This window comes from Amblyomma mixtum, chromosome 5 (assembly GCF_055824585.1).
Source record: "Amblyomma mixtum isolate Tamu chromosome 5, ASM5582458v1, whole genome shotgun sequence".
In the NCBI taxonomy this organism is placed as follows: Eukaryota; Metazoa; Arthropoda; class Arachnida; order Ixodida; family Ixodidae; genus Amblyomma; species Amblyomma mixtum.
This window is the reverse complement of record NC_143016.1, coordinates 84,037,528-84,059,990: the sequence shown is the minus strand read 5'-3', so window position 1 is coordinate 84,059,990 and position 22,463 is coordinate 84,037,528. Positions and strand designations below refer to the sequence as shown.

General features: G+C 43.5%; 1 protein-coding gene across 1 annotated transcript in view; it reads right to left on the bottom strand.

Annotated features, from left to right (window-relative positions):
- Window positions 1–22,463, bottom strand: part of Trpm (transient receptor potential cation channel, subfamily M) — a 223,019-nt gene that overhangs the window by 22,319 nt on the left and 178,237 nt on the right. The window contains exons 5-9 of the mRNA XM_089545375.1: window positions 20,749–20,962; window positions 19,130–19,257; window positions 4,645–4,816; window positions 3,686–3,869; window positions 1,512–1,638 (exon numbers count right to left, since the gene is read on the bottom strand). Of these exons, the coding sequence (XP_089401501.1) occupies window positions 1,512–1,638; window positions 3,686–3,869; window positions 4,645–4,816; window positions 19,130–19,257; window positions 20,749–20,962 (825 nt within the window). The remainder of the gene's footprint in view (window positions 1–1,511; window positions 1,639–3,685; window positions 3,870–4,644; window positions 4,817–19,129; window positions 19,258–20,748; window positions 20,963–22,463) is intronic.

The following is a 22,463-nucleotide window of genomic DNA, read 5'->3' as shown; positions in this document are numbered from 1 at the left end:
ATCTCAGTTGTAGCATTGTTAATCTATCTATTTAGTCATGATGAAGGTCGAGGTCAAGGCTCAAGGATTCATGATTAATCAGAGAGTTTGGTCATGAAGTAGTGCTTCCACTCTAAAATGTCGCTAATTTTTTTATTCTCTATTTTTTATTGTATGTTCGGCGGTGAGTAAGCAACAGAGGCTATCATGCGCATAGCACCGGGTTAAAAATGCGTTTTAGTTGTGAATTATGTTTTTTTCTCTTATCTTCAATTTTCGTCTAATAAAGCGACGTCTGTCTACTTAAAAACCCTCCTTCCCTTCCTCACGAAAAACCTTCCCTCCTCACGAAAAAAGGCAACTAGAAGAGTGCGATGAGGGGCTAGTTGGTACCACATTATGAGAAAAACAAAAACAAAAGCCACACTCATCTCGTGAAATCAAGGAACTCCAACTCCTTGCGGTACAGGTGTACTGAAGCATCGCTAACACATTTTTCAGGCCCTAATCTCGCGATTTCCAAGGCCTCGATAATTTCCCGTTCTTTCTTATCCCTCGAGCGTCCGATAACCTTAATCCTATCGAAAAGCGGATTACATTCTTTGTCATCATGCTTGCAAGTGTGACAATGCTTAGGCAGATGCTCCCCCTTGAATCATCTAAGGAATTTGCATGCTCTAATAATCTAATGTTGACGCAGCGGCCAGTTTGCCCGATGTAGACCCTACCACAGCTCAAGGCAATCTGATAAATTGAGGTCATTTTTTCTGCACCTTGCAAGTTGTCGCGTTTGTGCAATTTGGCGAGAAAAGATAAGCAAAAGAAGGTTGTGTGTGGCATTAAAGACAGGAATAAGTTCGTACAGTGTACATGCAATGTAATTTATCAGATTCCCCTGAGTTGTGGTAGGGTCTACATCGGGCAAAATGGCCGCTACGTCGACATTAGATTATTAGAGCAAATTCCTTAGATGATTCAAGGGGGCAGCATCTGCCTAAGCATTGTCACACTTGCAAGCATGATGACAAAGAATGTAATCCGCTTTTCGATAGGACTAAGGTTATCGGACGCTCGAGGGATAAGAAAGAACGGGAAATTATTGAGGCCTTTGAAATCGCGAGATTAGGGCCTGACAAATGTGTTAGCTATGCTTCCGTACACCTGTATCGCAAGGAGTTGGAGTTCCTTGATTCCACGAGATGAGTGTGGCTTTTGTTTTTGTTTTTGTGGTTGGTGCGCATGCGCTTTGCTGCTAAAGGAAAGAGCAGTTGGTGGAATAAATCAGTTGTCAGTCTGCGTTTGTCCCGTGTGGTTCTCTTTCTCTTGTCCCGTCCTTTTGGGCCGTTATTTTTTGTTCTCATAAAAAAGGCAAGTTGCCAGTTTGGCGAAGGGTACGATGGGAGTTGAAGGGTACGATGGGAGTATAGAAAGCGGAGAAAGAGAGAGAGAGAAAATGAAAGAAAGCGAAGCATTTGGGAGCCCGAGAGGTTTGCCCTAACGCGCACCCCACAGCTGTCGTCCTACGCACGTACCAGGTCTTTCTTCTTGATGGACTGCAGGAGTTCCACGTAGACTTGCTCGGCTTGCTCTTGCTGTATCTGGAACGTCTTCTCGATGGTAGTGATGAGTTGCTCGCGGAAGCCCTCGGGCAATTTGCTCCTGGGAAAGCAATGCGCGCAGCACACGTGCGCTCGCTTGTTTGCTGCTGGCAGCGCGTTGTGAACGCAATCACCGCCAGACTAGACACAAACCTGTTTTCGCGTTACGCGCAACAGATGAATAGAGCGCAGTGAGTGAACAAGGAGCGAAGCGTTTCTTCTAGATTCTTTTTTTTTCTAGTGCCGCCAGTCTGCATTCTCTGAGTAATGGGAAAAGTATTGAAGCATATTCTGCCATGTTTCATAGCCTGCTTCTCTCGCTTCCACTGGCTCGGTTATCTGTATGACCAGGAGTAACTGAAGTAAGTTTGGAGCTATAGGAAACCGGCATTCGCAACTACTGCTTTTTGGTGTGTAGCAACCCAGCATGAGCTATATATCTCGACCTCAGCAATACGGAAAAAAGAGAGAAAACGCATACGATATCACAGAATAGCTAGCGAAACGCCGAGACCCAATGAAATAAAAAAGGCTGAAGCGCATAGAAATATTAGCATCTTCTTTCGACAGCAAAACTAAAAACGTAACTCCGGAATCTTTGCTATAGCATCCGCGAAATGTTGTCCCGCCGTACCAAAGAGAGAAAAAAAAACCTACTTTGTAAGCGGATCTCCAAATGTTCATTGGACAATAGTTCTGTTTTCTCTACATTGACATTGACGTATATGAACGTCAGATCAGTTTTCATATCTATTGTTATTTAGCCATTGAACAAGTACTTGACCGTTAACTATTGTCTGTTGTTTGTTGCGACTTTTTATTTTCATGCTCCGTATTTACTACATCGCTTCTACTGAATGCTGCTGTTGGCGTCGCCTTCTGCTGGTCGTCAGAGTTCTCTGTATGTTTATCCCACTCCTGCTTGGGCCTTAAAGGGAAACTGCATAGGTTTTAGAAATCAGCGAGCTTAAGAGGGTCGAATGTGTGAAACTTGGAGGTAAAGCATGCGAAGTCTTTTTGGGCTAGCACTTGAAATAGTGAAGTAATCGCCTATTAAAATCTGGACGCCCTTCAAGCTTCTCCGCAGCGCAGAACGCCAAGTGGGGGGCGCATGCTGACGTCATCGAAGGTATCGGTAAATTTCCAACGCACAAATGCCTGCTTTGAAAGAAAAAAACCAACGCCTCCGAAGGCGAACCCTGCCGAGAGTTGTTTGGCAGCGTCTAAAGCGTGAGGGCAGGATGTGGCTGACGACAGCTGTAATTTGTAATCATACCTTCCCTGACGTCACACTGAGTTTTCCTGCTCTCCTCCGGTGCATTGAGGAGAAGCGCAAATTTCAATCGTCGATTATGTCACTATTTTAAGCGCTAGTGCAAAAACACTTGGCATGCTTTACCTACAGCTTACATAGATTTCAATCCTTGAATATCGCGAAATTTTCAAAAAAGTGCTGCAGCTGCCCTTTAACGGCCTGCAGTATTGTATAAATAAATAAACAATAAATAAAAATAAAAAACCAAGGCCTAGCATCAATGGGATCTCTGCACCGCCCTCTTGAGCCTCATCTATGTGCTGAAAATAATGTCTTAAACATTTTTCAGCGCTTTCATACCCAATAATTTTGGACAAAAGCATTTTTGAGCGGAAAACTGCTTATAAACGCAATTTTTTTTCATCATGTACGATATCACTATAGCAATCACCATATCCGCAAAACACCCGACGGCAGTCTTGTATTTTTTTTTTGTCTATTCATGTTTCTGTTATCGTCGAAAGCGTTTCCCATGTTTATTTTTATGGCAGTCCTAACCGTTCGATGCGATCGATGGAAACACTTTAAAAGAAAGATTTCGCTACTTATTTGAAGAATGGAACATTACCTACAATATTTTTCTAAGAGCATCTTATAAGTTTCTAATTTTAAAAATTTTTGTGCGAGAATGCTATACATGTTAGAATAAGGCGCAATATTGACAATGCAATAAATTGACACGACGAACACTGCACCCCGGATCATCCATTTGCACCAGAGCGCTGCTATTACAGAGAAGTTCTTGAAACTCTCCTTCCCCTACGACTTCATACAGCAAGCATGCGCTACTCACTCGTCGTCGGGTATGTATCTGTGCGCGAAAGCGATGAGGTCGGCGGCCCGGCCCGATCCATCGCATACCACCACGGGCACCGGTGGAAGGTCGGTGACGTATTCCAGCACCGTCCGCACCGTGTTCAGGCCACCCTCTACAATCACGCATACCACGGGGATGCCACACCACTGTACGCTGGAGCCTGGAAGCAAAGCGGTGCACATATGTGTAATGCGCCACTATTTAAGATACGTCCTTATGAGATCGACTTCGTTCTGCACACTACTTAACTTGAATCCTTAACTTGAATTTGCAGCTTTTTCGTCTGTGACGAATGCTAGGTAATGAACGGGAGCATATAAAATTTAAGGCATGGTACTTATATACCACTGCACGTTCCTGAAGTGCCGACATCCACGAAAAACCAATAGTTGTCTTACTCTATTAATCAGTCCTATTGCCTTAATTACGGCAGGAGAATATCCCGTTGTTCTTTTCAACTTGTCAGTAAAAACAAAAAAGGAGCGGTCACTAGTAAGCGTCGCATTGTTGATAATAATTATTTTATTGCACATATTATTCTCTCCAAATTATTTTTTATTTAGAAATACTTTTCAGGACCAAGAGCAACAAACCATTTCTTCTCAGTGCTCAAACCGAGCAACCAAGCGAAGTCCCCGTGAGATGTCAAAAAATTGTAGAGTATTGCGAAATAATGTATGCGCGAGAGACGTATGAAAGAGCATCCATGATTATATGTATGTAGTGCGTATATGTTACAGCCAAAAAGCGTTTCATTCTTTTTTTACCTCATGCTACAGCCGAAAAAAAAAATATTTTTCATTGTCTGCGAAGAAATTGTGGAGCTTTCTTCTCGCCTTCTGCGATAAAATACAACAAAAGCAGGGACACACACTCTTGCTGGCCTCCCGTAAAACGACAGCCAAATGCCTATGGACTTCCTAAGAGGTACGTACGGTGGTAGAACCTCTGCCTCGATATGTGCTTCTCGAGGCGCTTTCGCAGCCCGATCTCGGCGCCATACTTTCCCGTCGTGCCGTTGTCGGCCAGCACAAAGTACGAGTGGTGCTGGTTGAGTACTGCAAAGCGGCTCTTGGGCGACGAGATGCTGTAGTACTGTACGACCCGCTGTGAATGGATGGATGAGAAGACGAGGAAGGGGGATGGCAAGAGGGAACAAGAAGGTAGGGGCGGGGAAGCAAATGGTTAGAAACGCGAATAAGGAAGAATAAAAAGAGTTTGGAGACGCCTAAGCTCCGCCTTAAAAGTGAAACGCGGTAGCGCGCGCTATTTATACCATGCACATGACGCATCACACCGCGCTGTTCCTGTATTCCGTTTCATACATCAGGTGGAACGCTGTCAAAGCTAGCGCTCTTGTTTGCGCTGCATGCATCCGCGACCAAAAAGTAGTACTTTCCTTGTCGCAAGTGCAACATAGTAAATACTTTGCCTGCAGCCTTACTGCATGATACGTTCGTGATACATTTGTCATGAGCTTGATTAAATGCACTCATCTTGCTGACGACACGCTGTCACTTTTTCGTGCTTTACACCACTCGGCCGCAGAACAAGCTTCAACAAGCAGAACAAAATAACGGCTTCAAGATACTGCTCCAGCTTTACTCCCTCATTTCTTGTTGAGATACCCAGAATAAGAATTAAAAAAAAACGTATTTCAAGGTTCGGCAGATAGATTTTTTTTTTTTGGTTTCGGGGTAGAATATTTGTGAGAAAGAATCGCCGTTAAAAACGATTAAGCTCTCTGACAGGCCTATTCTTTTAAACAGCTGGACACCGGAAGTCACGCGCACAAATTTATTTCCATTAGATTCATTTGTCGTTCCCAAGCAAGAATGCGTGTTCCAGACACCCCTAGTTCTGTGCAAAACAGGTTGTCTGTAATTTTTTATTGACATAAAAGCCAGAAGCTTTAATTGAAAATATGTCTGAACGTACTACCTTTGTCAGTATTTTAAACCCCAAGAGGTTGTTTGTGAGCTTTGATGCTGGGCTTGTTATGCATTGACAGCGCTCCATATCTTCTCAAGGTGCGAGGAGCTTTCCTACTCGTCCCTCCAAAAGTTCAGGCTTCTACAGATGCTACAAAACCTCCTCAACATGCCTTAGGAGGAGTAACTTCTTAGGCTCCTTACGTATGACAAACACTGTACATTAATGTATCTCGCTGCTTAGCAACATATTCAATAACCACTTTTTGTACATTGTTATGATAATTAGTAAGAAATATTCATATCAACGTAGGTCTAAGTCGTTTGATAGGAATAATTTTCTCGTTTAGGGGTAGCGCATGTACTAGCAACCCAAAGGCAAGGGTTTGATTCCTCACTAATTGTTCTAATTTCGATTTTAGCGCTACTAATTTGCATCATACGCTGGCATGGTCTAATGACGTTTCAGCCTTCGACGTGCGACCTTCTAATCACCGCGTTTCTAATGTTTCAATCAATTTTTATTCCACACCTCCACGCGTCGTCACGGCCCTCTCGACCAATCCGTCTTAATCACGTTAAAAATAACCGCTATATATGAAGTACTGCACTCATCCGCTTAAAAAAACAAGCATATTGAGCTAATCAACCGAAGTAAAGAACAGCACGCGTGCATTTACAGTGGAAGGCTATATTACGGCCACAAAACAAACCCTGATCACATATAACAACTATCATAAGATACACAGAAAGGACATCCGCAAGGAAGTTAATATTCTTGTGGCAGCTCCCGAATTTTTTTATAAACAGTACAAAATGAAGCAGGCAGTCGGTGTTTGCTCTTTCACCAGGCGGTGAGCTAGCTTAAAGGGAAAAGTATAAAAACCTGCTGCTTTATTTTCTTTTGCCGAGCGAAGGTCTCCATCCTCAAGAAAATTAAGTTAAGAAGCAGTGTTTCTGGCTTCAGCAACCTGTTCCTTGAAGCAAGCAAACAGGAACCTAAATGAACAACTATGCTCGAACTGTTTTTTGTGCATGTTGGTCCCTGCGCTAAAAATTCTTTTTATTACCGGGTTCTGACTTTTTACTCACTAAAGGACGTTCAAGGTCGCTATTTTTACAAAATTATTTCATGAAAATTATTGGATGTTCATAATTGCAGCTGCTCTTCACACTTCTAAGTTTTTGTGCATTGGCTAATCACTTTGTCCATTTATAGCTAAAAGTTGCTTTTCTCGCTAATATTTTATGTCTTCTCATTGTTCTCAAGCCTGCATGTTTGTCCAAAATTGCCTCAAGAAAAATCAATTGTTTATCCCAGAAAAAAAAAAGCCTTTCCAATTTAAAGTGGGCCCATTATAACTGCAAATGTTTTCGAGCAGCTCACCTTTCTTGATAGAAGAACATGAGTTTTATTTTATTTCAACGACAACATGTCGTTTAATTTGGGCCGCTGGCTTTTCTTTACAAAATTGCTCCGAGCACAATGTTTAATCATCGCGTGGGAAGAAAAGTAAAAGTCGCCAATCGCAACTTAATGGCGTTCCTGCTACGGCGTAGCTGTTCACCGTAACTGAAATATAATATATGGTACGCTCCTTGGGAACTGTACATTCATATTTGGAAAAGCAAAAACATTTTCGACGCGTGTTTTTTGCGTATATTTTCTACGTAGTCTTACTTTATGAGTCATTTATGTATTTTGCGCTCTGTGTAGGGTGCACCTTGGCCAAACAAGAAAAAATTTTGTGCACTGTCTTTGCTTAGTTGTTTGTTGTCTGGTTGTTGTTGTAACCCTTATTTTATGTGTTTGACTAGAATTAGCTGGTGTTAGTGCTAAAACTGTAACTGAGCTCAGCTACAAAAGTCCAATTGACCGAGAGATTTTGTGCTCATTGCTATGCTATTCTGGTCGAAACACAATAGTGATTACCCCTCCTTCCCATCATCCTTTCTCTCTTTTTGCTGCAACGAAACAAAAGTTTAGCAATAGTTGGATACAGCTTGAGTAACTCTTCAGCGAAACTCCACCCACAATCACGGCCGCCGTACAGGATTCCTCCACGACAAAAAAGTAGTCCATTGTTAAAATTTTTCTTGTTGCCTAAACAAGAAGCCAATCACAAGAACAAAATTATAAGCTCTGCAATTCTGATAACTGGCTCGTTTAATAAAAGCTGATTTCGTTTACTGTTGTGATGTTACTGTTGTGATTTCATTTACTGGGCGGAACATGGCCCACTGTTAACAACTGCGGTTTGTTTTAAAGCTGTATCCTACTATTGGCCAACGCCACCTTGAATTCGCTAACGCAAAGCCAACTATGTTCATGCTCGCTGTACTACGATGCTGCTTGCCAATGTTTAATCACTCGTCTTTATGAATATCGTCAGTGTAAATTCAATTCAGGATCTACAACCATTAATTTCTTGGTATGGCCTTCGTTACCTTAATCACATCACCAGCATCAACCCACCGAAAGACAAATCTCTCTCCATATCTCTCCATTCATTCAGCTCCTGTGCCAGCTGCGGCTATCCTGTCACCGCAAATTTGCTAAACTTATCCACCCACCTAGCATTCTGCCGCCCCCTGCTATGCTTGCCTTCTCTCGAAATCTATTCCGTCACCCTTGAGGACCATACGCTGTCTTTCCTACACATTACATGCCTTGCCCATGGCCATTTCTTCTTCACTATTTTGAATATGATTAACTCTCATTTGTTCCCTGACCCATTCTGCCCTCTCCTTGTCTTTTAACGCTACATCTATCATTTTCTTTTCCATCTCTTCATTTTCTACAATGTGAAGCATTTGTCCTATCATGCAAAACGTCGAAGATTATCGTTAGGAAGTTGAACTAATACACAGCCATTGCCTTTTGAGAAGCAGTCTACTCTACTTTCTCATCACAGAGACTATTTGCAGTGCCTAATCAGGTTTCATTTTGAAAATGCGTCACTATAGCGCAAGAAATTGTTACCGCGCATGATAACAAAGTACATTTTATGGCAGGGGCCGCCGCGGTGGCTCGGTGGTTATGGTGCTCGGCTGCTGAACCGAAGAACGTGGGTTCGATCCCGGCCGCAGCGGTTAAATTTCTATGGAGGTGAAATTCTAGAGGCACGTGTACTGTGCAATATGAGTGCACATTGAAGAACACCAGGTGGCCGAAATTTCTGGAGACCTTCACTACTCTGTCTCTCATAGCCTGAGTCGCTTTAGGACGTTAAACTCCATAAACCATACAACCAACCTTTTCATGACAGGGATCAAGAAAAAATATAAAACGTTGTGTTTGGAAAAATAGCGTGTAGAAACCTCCGCAGCAACATAAAAGTTTCTCTATATGCGCTGTCAGCCGCATAGTCACAAGGTATTACCTTTCCTTAGAAGAAAGTTCACTTCAAATGAAGACCAGAATGAGAATATATAAACTTTTTTTTGTTCATTTGAGCATCATTTGTGCTACACTGACCTTTAGAGCACATCAGCGCTGAAGCGTCAGGAAGGTCAACATGAATATGATCTCGATTACACGCTTATTAAATTTCTGCAAGAGTGCATTCTTACCTTCAGTAGAAAGAATATAACATCACCAGCGCTGTTTTCTTCTTTCATGTTGTCTTTTCACTAGGCATGTTTTTTCGTTTTGCGTTCTCCTGTGCTTTTTTCAATCTTTTTTTTTTCATTTACCACTCCTTTAAAGCGGAAAAAGCAGGTTCCGGTGAAGGAGCGAAGTCTTTTTTATTCAGGCCTCGTCGAAGCCAGGCAGGGAGGCGTGTCCTCGGCACACGCGAGTCGAGCTTCTCGGCAGCGGAAGCGATGGCGTTTAATTGGGACCCGTCACGGGCATCGACAAGTAAGCCCTGACAGGGGAGGCATGTTAGGAAACGCTTCACGATCCGTGCCACGCGCAGCAGCTTTCGCGACGCATACACTAAAAGAAACTGTGACAATATGACAGCGCTCTTGCTTATTGCGCTCACTCCAGCGCTATTTAAAGAGAACGCGGACTGTCAGTGTCAAGTTGCCGCTGCCAGCGGCGATAGTAGCACGAACACTACAAAGCGGGAGTAAAGAATTGTTTAGAGATTGCATGGTTGCGTTTTTCGTTCACTCGGTCTGCAAACGGATTAAAAGTGAAATTCTAACTCAGCCGCAATTGCACTGTTGTTCTTACTCCAGAAATTTTTATTTATTTTCTACGAAACTTTGAGTTTTATCTAGCTGTAGGCGACAGGAACGTTAAAAAACGATGCCTAAAAATTTACCATGCTGCCTATAACTTATCGCTTTCTGTATTACAGCATAATTGCATACTTTGTCTAACGCGTTTAGTATCCTTTGTAACTTCGAAGTGATAAACAATTGTCGTAGTCACTCCTGTAGTCAAGATGTCACACCGGACAGAGACTCTCGCATCCAAAATGTAGAATTGTGTCTCTTCAACACCCAGAACTGCACAGAAATATGTGTAGCTGCATTGTCTCTTCACTGAACCAATCTGTTGTTATTCTGCAAAGCACAAAGTCCTCAAAGTGCTAGATTTCAGCTTTCAAACATATACCTATAACCTCGGTTCTGTAAACCGGAAATCACGATCTTAAGCAAACTGCCTCAGTCGCGTTTACCTTCACTAGGAGGCTGTAGGAGGAAGGGACTAAAAATATGCGAACATTATAGTTTCTTTGGACAAAAACAAAGAAAAGTGTCGGTTGCAGAATACCTAGGGTTAAAGAAAAATCAGTGCAGCGAAACTTTAATGCAAACATTAAAAGTAACAAAAAGCAAACAAATCTAAATCACTGCACTTACTTCCAATCTAGGTTGGACAAGCCGTCTGAAAAAAACATCTAAAGACATGCAGGTGATAAACTCATTTGGTAGCAGATTCTAATCTCCGATGGTTTGAGGAAAGAATGGTTTGGTTTGGTTCAGTGCCCATAACAAATTCTTATTCGGAGATGTGCTTGCCATGTGTTCTTCAAATTGCACTGCTATAAACTGTCGCGTACTTGTGTTTATCTGTCATTATTACGTAATTCCTCGGAAAAATTATGATAGTATTTAGAGCGCGAAAAAATGAATATCATGTGTAATTGTGATTCTGTCTTGACAATGCTCGATTCATACCAAGCAAAGAAGAAAAAATAGAGGGGACACTTAAGGTCTGCTTTAAAAATATGACGCGAAATCGTTGGTGAATATGTATGCAATTGGTCATTTTCTACTTTGCATTCATAGACCACTGGGAGTACTCATACCACTCCTGGCGCAGTGGTGTGGCTGTTCAGCGATGCGCCACTGCCCTGCGGTGGCAGGTGCTGCCACCGGTGGGGCTTGTGCTACCCAAGTGTCCCTGCCCGAGCAACCTTTCGCAGCCAGTCATCAATCTAACACCCACCTGCCATGGTGGTCAGTCTTTTCACAATCCGGTGGGCAGGCTGTAATGACGCCGCAAGGTCAAATGACCTATGTGGCACACCTTTGTTGCTTCTCCGAACATTTTTCGCTCACAATGTGGACGGCGACGACAACGACGACGCCAGATTTTCCACAGAAGAAGAGGCTTAACGCTATCGCGTTAGAAGAACATGAAAATAATGAAAATGAAGTACCCGCACTACCGCAGAAGCATTCACAAGCACCGATGTCTGCTTATCATTGTGTTACGGCTTCACCGAAACTTCTCCTTGAATTCAAAGCGCTAAGGGCCCATCAAAGGACCTTTTGTGTATACCTACTATATGTTCCACACTCTGTATGTTTCTTGAACGCCGGAATGTATGGTCTCGAACCTTGATACCCCTATCAAAACCGTGCTCGCGGCTCGCGGTTCCAGCTCGTGATCATACAAGGCGCCAGCACTCCGGCAGCTCCAGATCGTAAAAACACCTCGTTTTCCGTACGACTCACAATGCATAAATGCGGTGGAACCTTGCTGCCTATAGTGTTTTATCGTCATGGGCTGCGCAGGAACCAGAGTAATAAAAAGTAGCGCTACCGAAAGGTATATTTTAGGGCAAATACGCTGGTCAAAAGGGAAAAAATAACGCGAATCATTACCTTCGCACCACGCCGGATTTCTATGCTAAACCGGAGCCTTTTCCTGGCTGCGGTAATCGCGGTTGAAGAACTGCGTTTTCTGTCATGAAAATTCAATTCGATACTTTCTTTGTAACTTTTGGGGCTAAAAATCAACTTTGTAGAACCGAAGCTTTCAAGAGATAACTTCGAACGGGTATATACCGCGAAAGTGTAGAAGAACTATGGGACCGACTTAAAGGCATAATCAAATATTGCATAGATCATTTTGTCCCCACACGTATAAGGAAATCACAGCAAAAAAATCCATGGATAACTAGGAGCATCATACACCTTAAGCGTAAGATAAAAAGGTTAAGGAAGAAAAAAAGCAGGGCAACAGAACTTTCAATAACCAAACAAATGCTAAAATCTGCATTGGTGGAGTCGAAGAAAACGTTCTTCAATAAAACGCTTACAAACTTCCTTAAAAGCTCGCCACAAAAGTTTTGGCGATATTTCGCAGATCGAAAGAATGAAATAGAACAGATAGTGGATGGCGACGCAGTTGTGACAGAAAAGAAAGATATTGCAAACGTATTTAATTATTTTTTCCAATCAGTTTTCACGAAGGATAGATGTGACAGTGACGGTGATCCTTTAGTCTGCGCAATACAATACCCAATGGAAGACCTACGCATTACAAGGGAGGGCGTGTTCCAGCATTTGCTTAGGTTGGATGCAAAAAAATCGTGTGGCCCAGATGAAATACCAACGGTATTTCTTCAACGGCACGCTGAATGGATGTCGTATTATTTGCAGCTTTTATTCGAAAAATCTTTGCGGGATCATTCAGTACCTCAGGACTGGCGCGATGCCACCGTTGTTCCGATATTTAAAAGTGGCAATAGGCTATGTGTAAACAACTACAGACCGGTCTCGCTCACTTCTGTGTGCTGTAAAGTCCTAGAGCATGCAATAGCAAAACATATTCTGTATTTTTTAGAAAAAAAACGATTTATTATGCCCAGTTCAGCACGGTTTCCGATCTGGCCTTTCGACGGTGACACAGCTAATCGAAACTGTACATGACCTTTGTACAGCTGCAGATGAATTCCAACAGGTAGATGTTGTATGTATAGACTTTGCGAAGGCATTCGATAAGGTTGCACATCATAAACTACTTTCCAAATTGAGGAGCCTAGGAATTAGTGAAAATGTAGTATTGTGGATTCAGGCATATTTAAAAAACCGTTATCAAAGGGTCAGAATCGGGAAAAGTGAGTCGGGGAAGTGTGAAGTTGTGTCTGGAGTGCCGCAGGGGTCTGTTTTAGGCCCACTTTTGTTTTTATTGTATATTAATGATATTCCGTCTAATATTAACCCACCTGTAAAAATTAAACTATTCGCCGATGATTGTTTAATTTACACGCGTGTAGCCTGCACGGAAGATCAGATCAAACTAAATAAATGCCTACAATCATTAAACTCGTGGTGCCAAAGATGGGGCATGGTAATTAACTACAATAAATCTACATACACTCACGTAACTAAAAAACAGAACGTTATCAGATTTGAATATAATATTGGAGAAAATACCTTGGTCGAGGTGCAGAGTTTTCGGTACTTAGGGGTGACAGTGACGCATAATCTAGACTGGCGTATTCATATTGAGAATATCTATTCAAAAGCGTACCAGAAGCTTTGCTTTCTTAGGAGAAAACTTCCAAACGCAACTAGAGAAATTAAGTTAGTCGCCTACAAAACGTTTATACGACCAGTTCTGGAATATGCGAATGCTGTGTGGAGCCCTCACCAAAAATGCTTAAAAAAGAAGGTAGAAAGAGTACAGCGGATTTCAGCACGTTTTATATGTTCAAAGTATCGCCGTACTGACTCGGTTACAAAGATGATGCAGCAGTGTGAATTGGAAACGCTGGAAATTAGAAGAATAAAACATAGACTCAAACTTTTTTTCCAGATAATGCAAGGGACATTAAAAATAAATAAAGAACATTATGTGAAAGCGCCTCTAAAACGTGGTTCCCGGAAAAACCACAGCAGGGTACTACAGCCTATTAACACACGTACGGATGTGTACCGGTATTCTTTCTTCCCTGACGTAATTGAAATGTGGAACAAATTGCCAAGTGATGTTGTGGAGAGTATGAACGTGCAACAATTTGAGCTAGGTGTTGATACATTTTTGAGAAATGGTGTACAAATTTTGAACTCTGACTCATGATTGATCATTTATGTATTTGTTTTTGTTCCCTCCCTGTAACGACCCTCATTTGAGGGTTAACAGTATGACCAAATAAATAAATAAATAAATAAATAATTAAATTAAAACTGAGCAAAAAAAAGCTGTCAGTATTCAAGTTTACAGCTCATTTTGGTTTCCGTTCGCAACCGGGTAGATCTTCATGTTAGGCAGCTAGTTTGTCGTTGCCTTCTCTGCGGTAATTTGCAAATGTTTACATTAAGTGTAGTTAGAGCTTGTAATGTCTAACCAGATGCTGCTGCTCTGCTAGAACACGTATAGTGGGTGAGCTAGTTTTAGCGATAAGTTTTGTGTTTCCGAGGTGTGTTCTCAGCGGAAAACGGCCGAAGGTAAATACAAAAAAATACCGGACGTTTCTAAGGAAACCAGAGATCTAGTCCAGTTGGTAACTAGGTAGACGAAAACAAGTCAAAAATGCCAGAGACAAGAAGGAGGAATGGACACAACGACGACTGGACTAGCAACTGGGCATTATTGAGCAAGACGCTCTCCCAGTAAGACCAACAGGACATGCGCAGGAATAACAAACCCATCACTGGATAGTTGTGCTGTTTATCTGTCTGATTTCATTGTCCGGGGATTGGATTCGTTTTGTTGCGCATGTCCTGTGAGTCTTACTGGGATAGTGTCTTGTTCAATAAAGCACAGTTGCTAGTCCACTCGTCGTTGTGTGCATTCCTCCTTCTTGTCTGTCGTTTTTTTTTACTGCTTTTTCGCCTAACTGAAAGTTTCTGCATTGAAGCTTCCTGGAACGATTAATATTTTCGCGCTATTTGATATAGATGACAGAAAAATCACGTTAATAATCCTTTCAGGTTGCCACAACCGTTGAATGGCAGTTACAAGCTAGCAGGTAGTTTACATTTCCTTTTTTTTTTTTCACCTTTCAGCCTACACTCACGCTCAGCTAAATGATTGCATGTTATCTTACTTAAATAACTTTTTAGTCTATTTCACTGATAAAAGCAAGCGTTTCAAGTTGCGCTACGCCTCTGTGCCTCTACTAATCCAAGCCTCTGCTTTAAATATCAGCGTTCGGCCCATTTCGCCGTATCATATCCGACTCTTTTTTAATTCTTGAACGAACAGAGTCATATTTTTTAAATGAAGCACTAGGAAAAGGCACCATTTTTGCGAGTACATGTACATAACGTGTCGTCAAGAGTGCGACCAAAAGCAGTGCCGCCACAGAGGTTGCTTCCTCAAAGCGAAACACCCTCGCTTCCGTCCTTTTTATTCCGATTATGCATTTCTATCCCCCCTGTGGCTTACCTAGAGTACACAGGAAGACTGTCCTGCCGCTATACCCAACAGGACACTCCCTTCGTAACTTCCCCATGCCCATCCACTGGGGCACCATAAGTCAGCTTCTCCGCACTTAGAGCGTAACTGCAGAAGTGCACGCTTTACAGGCCAACAGCAAAGGTTATTTTGAAAGAATGCTCTCATCCAGTGTACTGCCGGAGCTGCCTTAGTGTGACTGCCATGCTTGCCGCACTCGTTCGTTTCATCCTCACCTTCAAATTTAAGGCGTTTAGCCTTCTTGCCTGTAGCGGAAACGGTAGGTTGCATTTTTGCAGAGAGAGCGGCTAGCGGTATCACTGTCGCGTTCAGTGTGTGGTCCGCCGTTTCGTCCGCAGTAACACTGGAACCTCACGCTGTTTAATCAACATCTCATGAGTGCGAGCGCTGCCCAGCTCATGAGAGAAATCGGCGACAGCGACAACAGTAGGCGAAGTATTTACACATGTAAGCGAGAGAGCGTCACCATCCCCAAGAGAACAATGACATAAGGGAACGAGAAATTACATCCCTGTTGACTAACAACAACAAATCGGCGATAGCGACCACGAAACATTCGTTGTTATAAATTTAAACAAACGATAGCATCTTTTCGTTTACTTATACGCCGATCAAGCCGTATAGGCCGAAATGCCACTCATTTTTTTATCGTTCGTTAGATGACTGCGTAATGACCTAGAATTATCGTTAGGATGCACGGTACACGACGGTGTTAGACCCCCATATCTTTTGCTCTTAATGATTTATGCGACATCCCCAGCAAACTAAACAAAATCACAGTCCCCTCCAACAGAGCGTTCATTCGTTTCAAAACACTGAACTTAAATTTCGCGTGCTGCTGACAAATAGCAAGCTTTCAAAGTGAACAGCCGCCCTCGAGCCGCCTCTACATCTTTTATGTGCAGTTTATATGCTACCGAATCTACAAAGCCGCCCTCACATTATCACAAAAAAGAAGCCATTACGATGCGAGCTTGCTCCACGCGAGAAATACCCAACATTGTTTCATTCCAAATTACATTAAATTTTCATGCATAGTAAGCTCTGCATTCAGTAATGTAAGCAACATACTTTATGACAACGTGTTACAGGTTTTACCGGGAATAAAAATTGCACCCTTGCGTATGTCTAAACATTGCGCGAAAAAAAAAAAAAGCACGAGAACTCAGTTTTCATACACACGCTATTAACGTCACGTACAGTGCAGCGCACTGGTTGATGACCTACACTTAATTACAAGGCTGTTTCAGCACTTCATCAAAACTGCGACGACAAAGGAACAACTAGACGAGATAAGCTAGCTTAACGACCTAGTCACATTGGCTTACAGAGAGTGCGGTAGCAAAATAAAAAAGAAAGTTGCGATTCCCCCAGGAGGAGGGTCAGTAGGCGAACGTGTTCGTTACGAGCTTGGCGCCGCCATGCAATTAGAGCGTAGTGCTCTTTGGAATGGCCCCCAGCAGCTGACGCCAGCGCCGAGCTTGGCGAAGCGAGGCCGAAGGGAAAATAGCGGTAAAGTGAGCTTGTGCATACGCTGCGGTGAGCAACGTGCTCTCGGCGCGAGCACGTATTTCATGACTGAACTAAGCGGTTCGTGCACCTGCAATTCTACGAACACACTTTAATCTCTGCGGCCTTCCCTTTCATACATGCACACTGGAGAGGGCCACCGTCGCAAGCTGTGGAGCTTCTGAATAAGCCAAAACTTTGCGCAACTAACTCTTCGCATCGTACCCTTGGGCTACACTCCAGTTATGTATATCGTGCCGTGATTCAATGTAGACGGCTTTTTTGTGCGTGCGCACGTGCGTGCTCTCTGAGATCCAAAGAAGGGCGGGAGGAAGTTCCCAAATGTCATGCACAGCTGAGTTTGGTGTGCAACATCTTCTACAGATCGTGACTCAATTTAAGCGGTGACTGTCTGGAAAGGTTCTCCTCAGGTGTAAGCAAATAATTTCTATCTGACGAGGTCAACATATGCTGGGCAGAACATGCGCGCTGAATGCCTTCCATCTAGCCATGGTGAAGGCCGCAACAACGGACATTCCGTTTGGTTTGGTTTGGTTTATTGGTATATTGGGGTTTAACGTCCCGAAGAAACTCAGGCTATGAGGGACGCCGTAGTGGTGGGCTCCGGAAATTTCGACCACCTGGAAATTTTTACCGTGCACTGACATCGCACACTATACGGGTCTCTAGAATTTCACCTTCATCAAAATTCAGCCGCCGCGGCCGGGATCGAACCCGCGTCTTTTGGGCCAGCAGCCGAGCGCCGTAACCACTGAGCCACCGCGGTGGGGCGGACATTCCATTCTTTTGAGCCCCCATTTTCGTGTTTCGCTTGACATTTTAATGGCGCACTGAACGAGGTCCGGCTTGGCGGCCTCACAGTTTCCAACTTTTTTTTTTTTTTCACGTAATTACTTAACTCATTCTGGCGGTGTGTTACAATTGGATAGTTGGCGAATTTTACGACTTCAGTTCGTGTCTCTTAAACGTTGACAGCACAGTGCAGACCTGAAAAGCCGCACTGTATTGTCGTGACACGCAGGCCCGAAGCGCAAATACACTAACACTCGGGCAGAAATTGAAAAATTTTTTCCAATTAGTCACGTTAACGAGATGCGCTGCAGTTCAAGACACGAGCATGGTTTGCATAATCTAAAGAAAATAACGTAGGTGAAATTGGCACGGCGTATAACTTATGAAGAACTCTAGTTTGGGCTAGTTGGTTCATGATTCAGGAGGGAAACGGTGCAAAAAAGCGTGGACAAAAAAGAGACAAGCACAATAGGACCAGCGCCAACTTGCAACTGAATTTTATTTCGCGCCAAACCCGCCTTTATGTAAGCCAACACGCCGTAACATCTGTGTAATCACGCACATGCAGTAGATCACTGAAAGAATCTAACACATGAAGCATGATAGCAACCACGTAACATACTATCAATGCTATCCGAAAAAAAACCTCAGCAAATGAATGGCAAACAGTTCTATAACACTAAACATACTATCTACACATACTATACATACTATACTATACACACTAAACATACTATAATAAGGGAGTAATTACTCATTGGCATCCACCCGAGCGCAGCCATACGGCTACAAAGGAAAGCTATACAGCTTTCTCAGAAACTTCGTAGTTAAAGAAAAATTCGTCCTGGTCCGGGGTTCGAACCCAGGACCACCGCTACACCAGAGCAGTCGCTCTACCAATTGAGCTAACCAGGACGGCAAGCTTATGGTAGGGCGAGATCGAATTGATCAATAACTCGAAGTGGGAACAGTGTTGGTCAAATGTTTAGGGGAATCCCCCAAGGTGGAGTAGATTTGTAATAAGGGAGTAATTACTCATTGGCATCCACCCGAGCGCAGCCATACGGCTACAAAGGAAAGCTATACAGCTTTCTCAGAAACTTCGTAATTAAAGAAAAATTCGTCCTGGTCAGGGGTTCGAACGCAGGACCACCGCTACACCAGAGCCGTCGCTCTACCAACTGAACTAACCAGGACGGCAAGCTTATGGTAGGGCGAGATCGAATTGATCAATAACTCGAAGTGGGAACAGTGTTGGTCAAATGTTTAGGGGAATCCCCCAAGGTGGAGTAGATTTGTAATAAGGGAGTAATTACTACAAACACTATCCACCTCAGTAGCAAAACTATTAAAGGAATCTGATTTGTCCTGCACGTGGTTAAAAAAACGAATGCACAGAACCGGGGCACTCTATTAAAAATATTTGTCTCCTTTATGGGCATATCTTACGCTCGGAAATGTTACCGGTTCAAAATATTGCATTTTTTTCTTTTTTTTTGTAATACATTCAGAGCAGTGAGGTAATTCAGTGAGGAAAGACAGCAGGCTTCTTACCTTGGCTCCTATGAGGTCCTTCCTATTCTCAATGATGCCCCACGGTGCGATGCCGATGGCAACAACTCGACCCCGCAGCTGCGGAGTCCGCTCAGTCAAGAGAGCTTCTCCCACGTGACGCGTCACACCTGAAACGCGCGTGTGAATTTAGTTTCTGCTTTGAGAATTAAGAAATTCCCACCCCGCCAGCATGCCCCAGGAAGGAACGCAACAGAAAACCAGATATTATTTTTAAGAGAAGTAACGAAATAAGATGCCAGTGTGACCGTCCTAAGCGCCAGCGATGCATTAGAAAAAAGGAGAATACACCTGGTTGGTATAGGGGGCTTATATATATACAGGAGACTGTACGAATCTTCACACAGCCAGCAGTCTTCTATAGTTCTGCGACGGCATTACGGCATGCAAAATCAACCATGCTGCATATAAATAGGGCAACGGAAAGTTAGTTCTGCCATGTATGGATAATTTTCGTGATGAGGAATCCAACAACTAAAAAGCCTTACAAAGGCGACCGAAAGATTAAAAACGAGAAATTTAGTTCTAGGCAATACAGCAGGCTTCGATATTATATCTAAATAAATAAATGCGAATTCTTCTTTTCTATCAGGTTTATCTTCCAGATATCGCAACTTTAAGGGGATGAAGGATTCTTTTAAGCTCCTGACTGGCCTTCCCTTAGTGAATATTCAAGCTTTGAGTTATTCGGGAGTTAAACTAACTTTTTCCTCTCGATTTAAGAAAACAGGTCTGTTCAGACAGCGTAATGACTTGAGTAGGCTAGGTTACCCCACTTCCGCCTATTTTTTTATTTTTTTTTTTGCTACTTGCGGTTTCTGTCTGTACACGCTGAACTTTAGGTAGGAAGCAAGTCTAACTCACCTGACTTGAGCATCATCTTATGCTCTAGCATCCTCTGACTTCGAAGCCACGTAATTACCGCAGTAGCCGTATATGCACGTTGTTTTGTTTATCCAAACAGCTCAGTTATAATAAAGCATAATGCTGCACAGGCCAGGTAAACAAAAGCAGCAATTAGAAAGAGAAATGACCAAAAAACAATAAAAATTAAGTAGGCAAAATTGAGGAAAGGGAAAAAAATTGTTAGTACGGGGGAACGTTAAGCCTTGCCTTTGAAAGTAGACCACGAAAGCGTTATCGGGTCCCGTTTCGCATCACGTACGCAACACTCACATAACGGCCCAATCGCTAATTACCGTAGTCATAATTACTCATTTACGCATCAATACGTGTCTCCAAGACAGTTCACCAGGTCAAAGATCACAAGGCATTTCCTAGGCCCACCTTTATTCGGCTTGCACCAATGACTTGGTCTATGAATTGCTTACCAGTCTCGCATTCTGAAAGTCCTTGGTTCGATCGCCACACAAGCCATAATTAACAGTTTTCTTTTCAGTTGCTCTGATTTAGTTGCAGGCACCTCCCTGAAAAACTCGCGTCAATCTGTTCATTCCTTGACCTGCTTCTGAATTTCATTAACTCTTCGCTTCCATTGCCACTTTTCGCTGAGGTCTGACGACGACACCGGCTTTTTCTACATGAGACCCTCCACGCTATTGCGTTAAAAAGCGCCGGGAACAGGAGCGAAGGTGACTCACCCGTGTTGGTTCCCCCGGTGAATATCCATGCGCCGGTGGTCTTGGCGGCGCGCACCAGACCCCTGCACAGCACCTTCTTGAGCTTGGCCTGCAGGTGGAAGTTGGCCTTGCCGCCGTGCACCGTGATGAGCAGCTTGGGCAGCTCCAGCTGCCACTCGCGCGTCAGCAGCTGGAGCACGTGCTCCGGACGGCTGTCGCTCACCAGGCGAACGTACTGCGTGGAAACAGCGTCCGCACTGAGCTCGCGCTGCGATGTAGCGTCGAAAGCAAGCTCCAACTACAAGAATTAGCTAAGAATGCCAGCACTACACCAGCCAAGAAGTGAAATGATTCGACCACTAGCTATTTTCGCGCTTGCTTTGGGAGCTCGAGTCATCCTGCGCACTCTACCGTATACGTATGAGCGCTTTGGCACCGTCAGCAGAAAAACAAAAGACGTGGCGTCCTCGTCCTGTAAATCCTTGCTCTCGAGAAGGGCTCTGAAACTCATTTCGCTGGCGGCTGCATATTTGCAGAGAATACTGTCATTTACCGTATTTTCTCAATTCTAATGTACCCTCGATTGTAACGCGGGACCTTTTTTTTTCTAGGTGAGAAAAAAAAGTACAATGACTTTGTTTGTAGCGTGCACCAGATTTTTATGCGTCGAAAAGAAATGGCACGTGAGGCCGCCCGATTGCCTTTTGCCTCCATACATAATACCACCTCATTTTAAAGCGTTCGCTTTTCTAAGCTCTTTCCTGCGCGCCCTCATCGACATCCGCTGTGCAGACCACGGTAGCGCGCCAAGATGCTGCACTCCGATAACATCATGGGGCGTTCATATTTCGACGGGGGTCCCGGCGGCGGTGGCGCGTTCGGTGAACTTGGCAGAGCGCCAAGAAGCTTGTGCGCCCTGGACTGGAGCGTGTACTCGGCGCCTCTTCGCAATCGACGTTTCTATGTTTGCTCAAGTCCAGCTTGCTGCCTTCTCGACGGGACTCACTAGAATTTTGCGAGGCGTCTCAGTATCAAACTGTGCGCTAAGCGATTTTGATAATATCGATGCACAAGAAGTACGAATCCACCATTTTCGTGATGCCGATGTCAATGGGTGTTCCTCGCTTAGTTCCATTTTCGTGCACGATTCTGACGCGCATGTTGTTTTTAGGCGATTTGCTTCGGAAAAGTGTGCGCGCTTGAATTGAGTAAATACGATATTTCAGAGGCAAATATTTTTGTTACATTATGCATGCTGCCTAAGCAGAATAAACTCCTCAGACAGGGGCTCTCTTTTGCTTGGTGTTTTTTTTTTTTTACCATTGTCGTGTGGGTCACGCATCCACGGCGTTGTGATCTATGTTGACGTTCCGAATACCTGTATCGAAACATTGCCCCTCAACCTCTTCTCTTCCCATCGTAAGCTACGGGGAGAGTCTGGCAGAATAATCCTGGCATAGACCCTGTTTTCCCCCTTCTTGATGTACAGAGAAAAAAAGAGAAAGAAACTGCATAAACTTACTTATTTCCAGAAAATCCGCCTTTTCCAGATAACAATACAGCTATATATGTACGAAGATCCCTTTACGAAAATGTGCATAACATAACGCGGCATGATGAGCCTCGCTGCCCACTAATAGACGGCGCTGTTATCAAGGCGTGTCGAAAAACGCTGTTTAGTTTCTTTAAACCGGAGAATTTCACATTGTTTTGTTCGCCGTCTCAATATTAAGAAA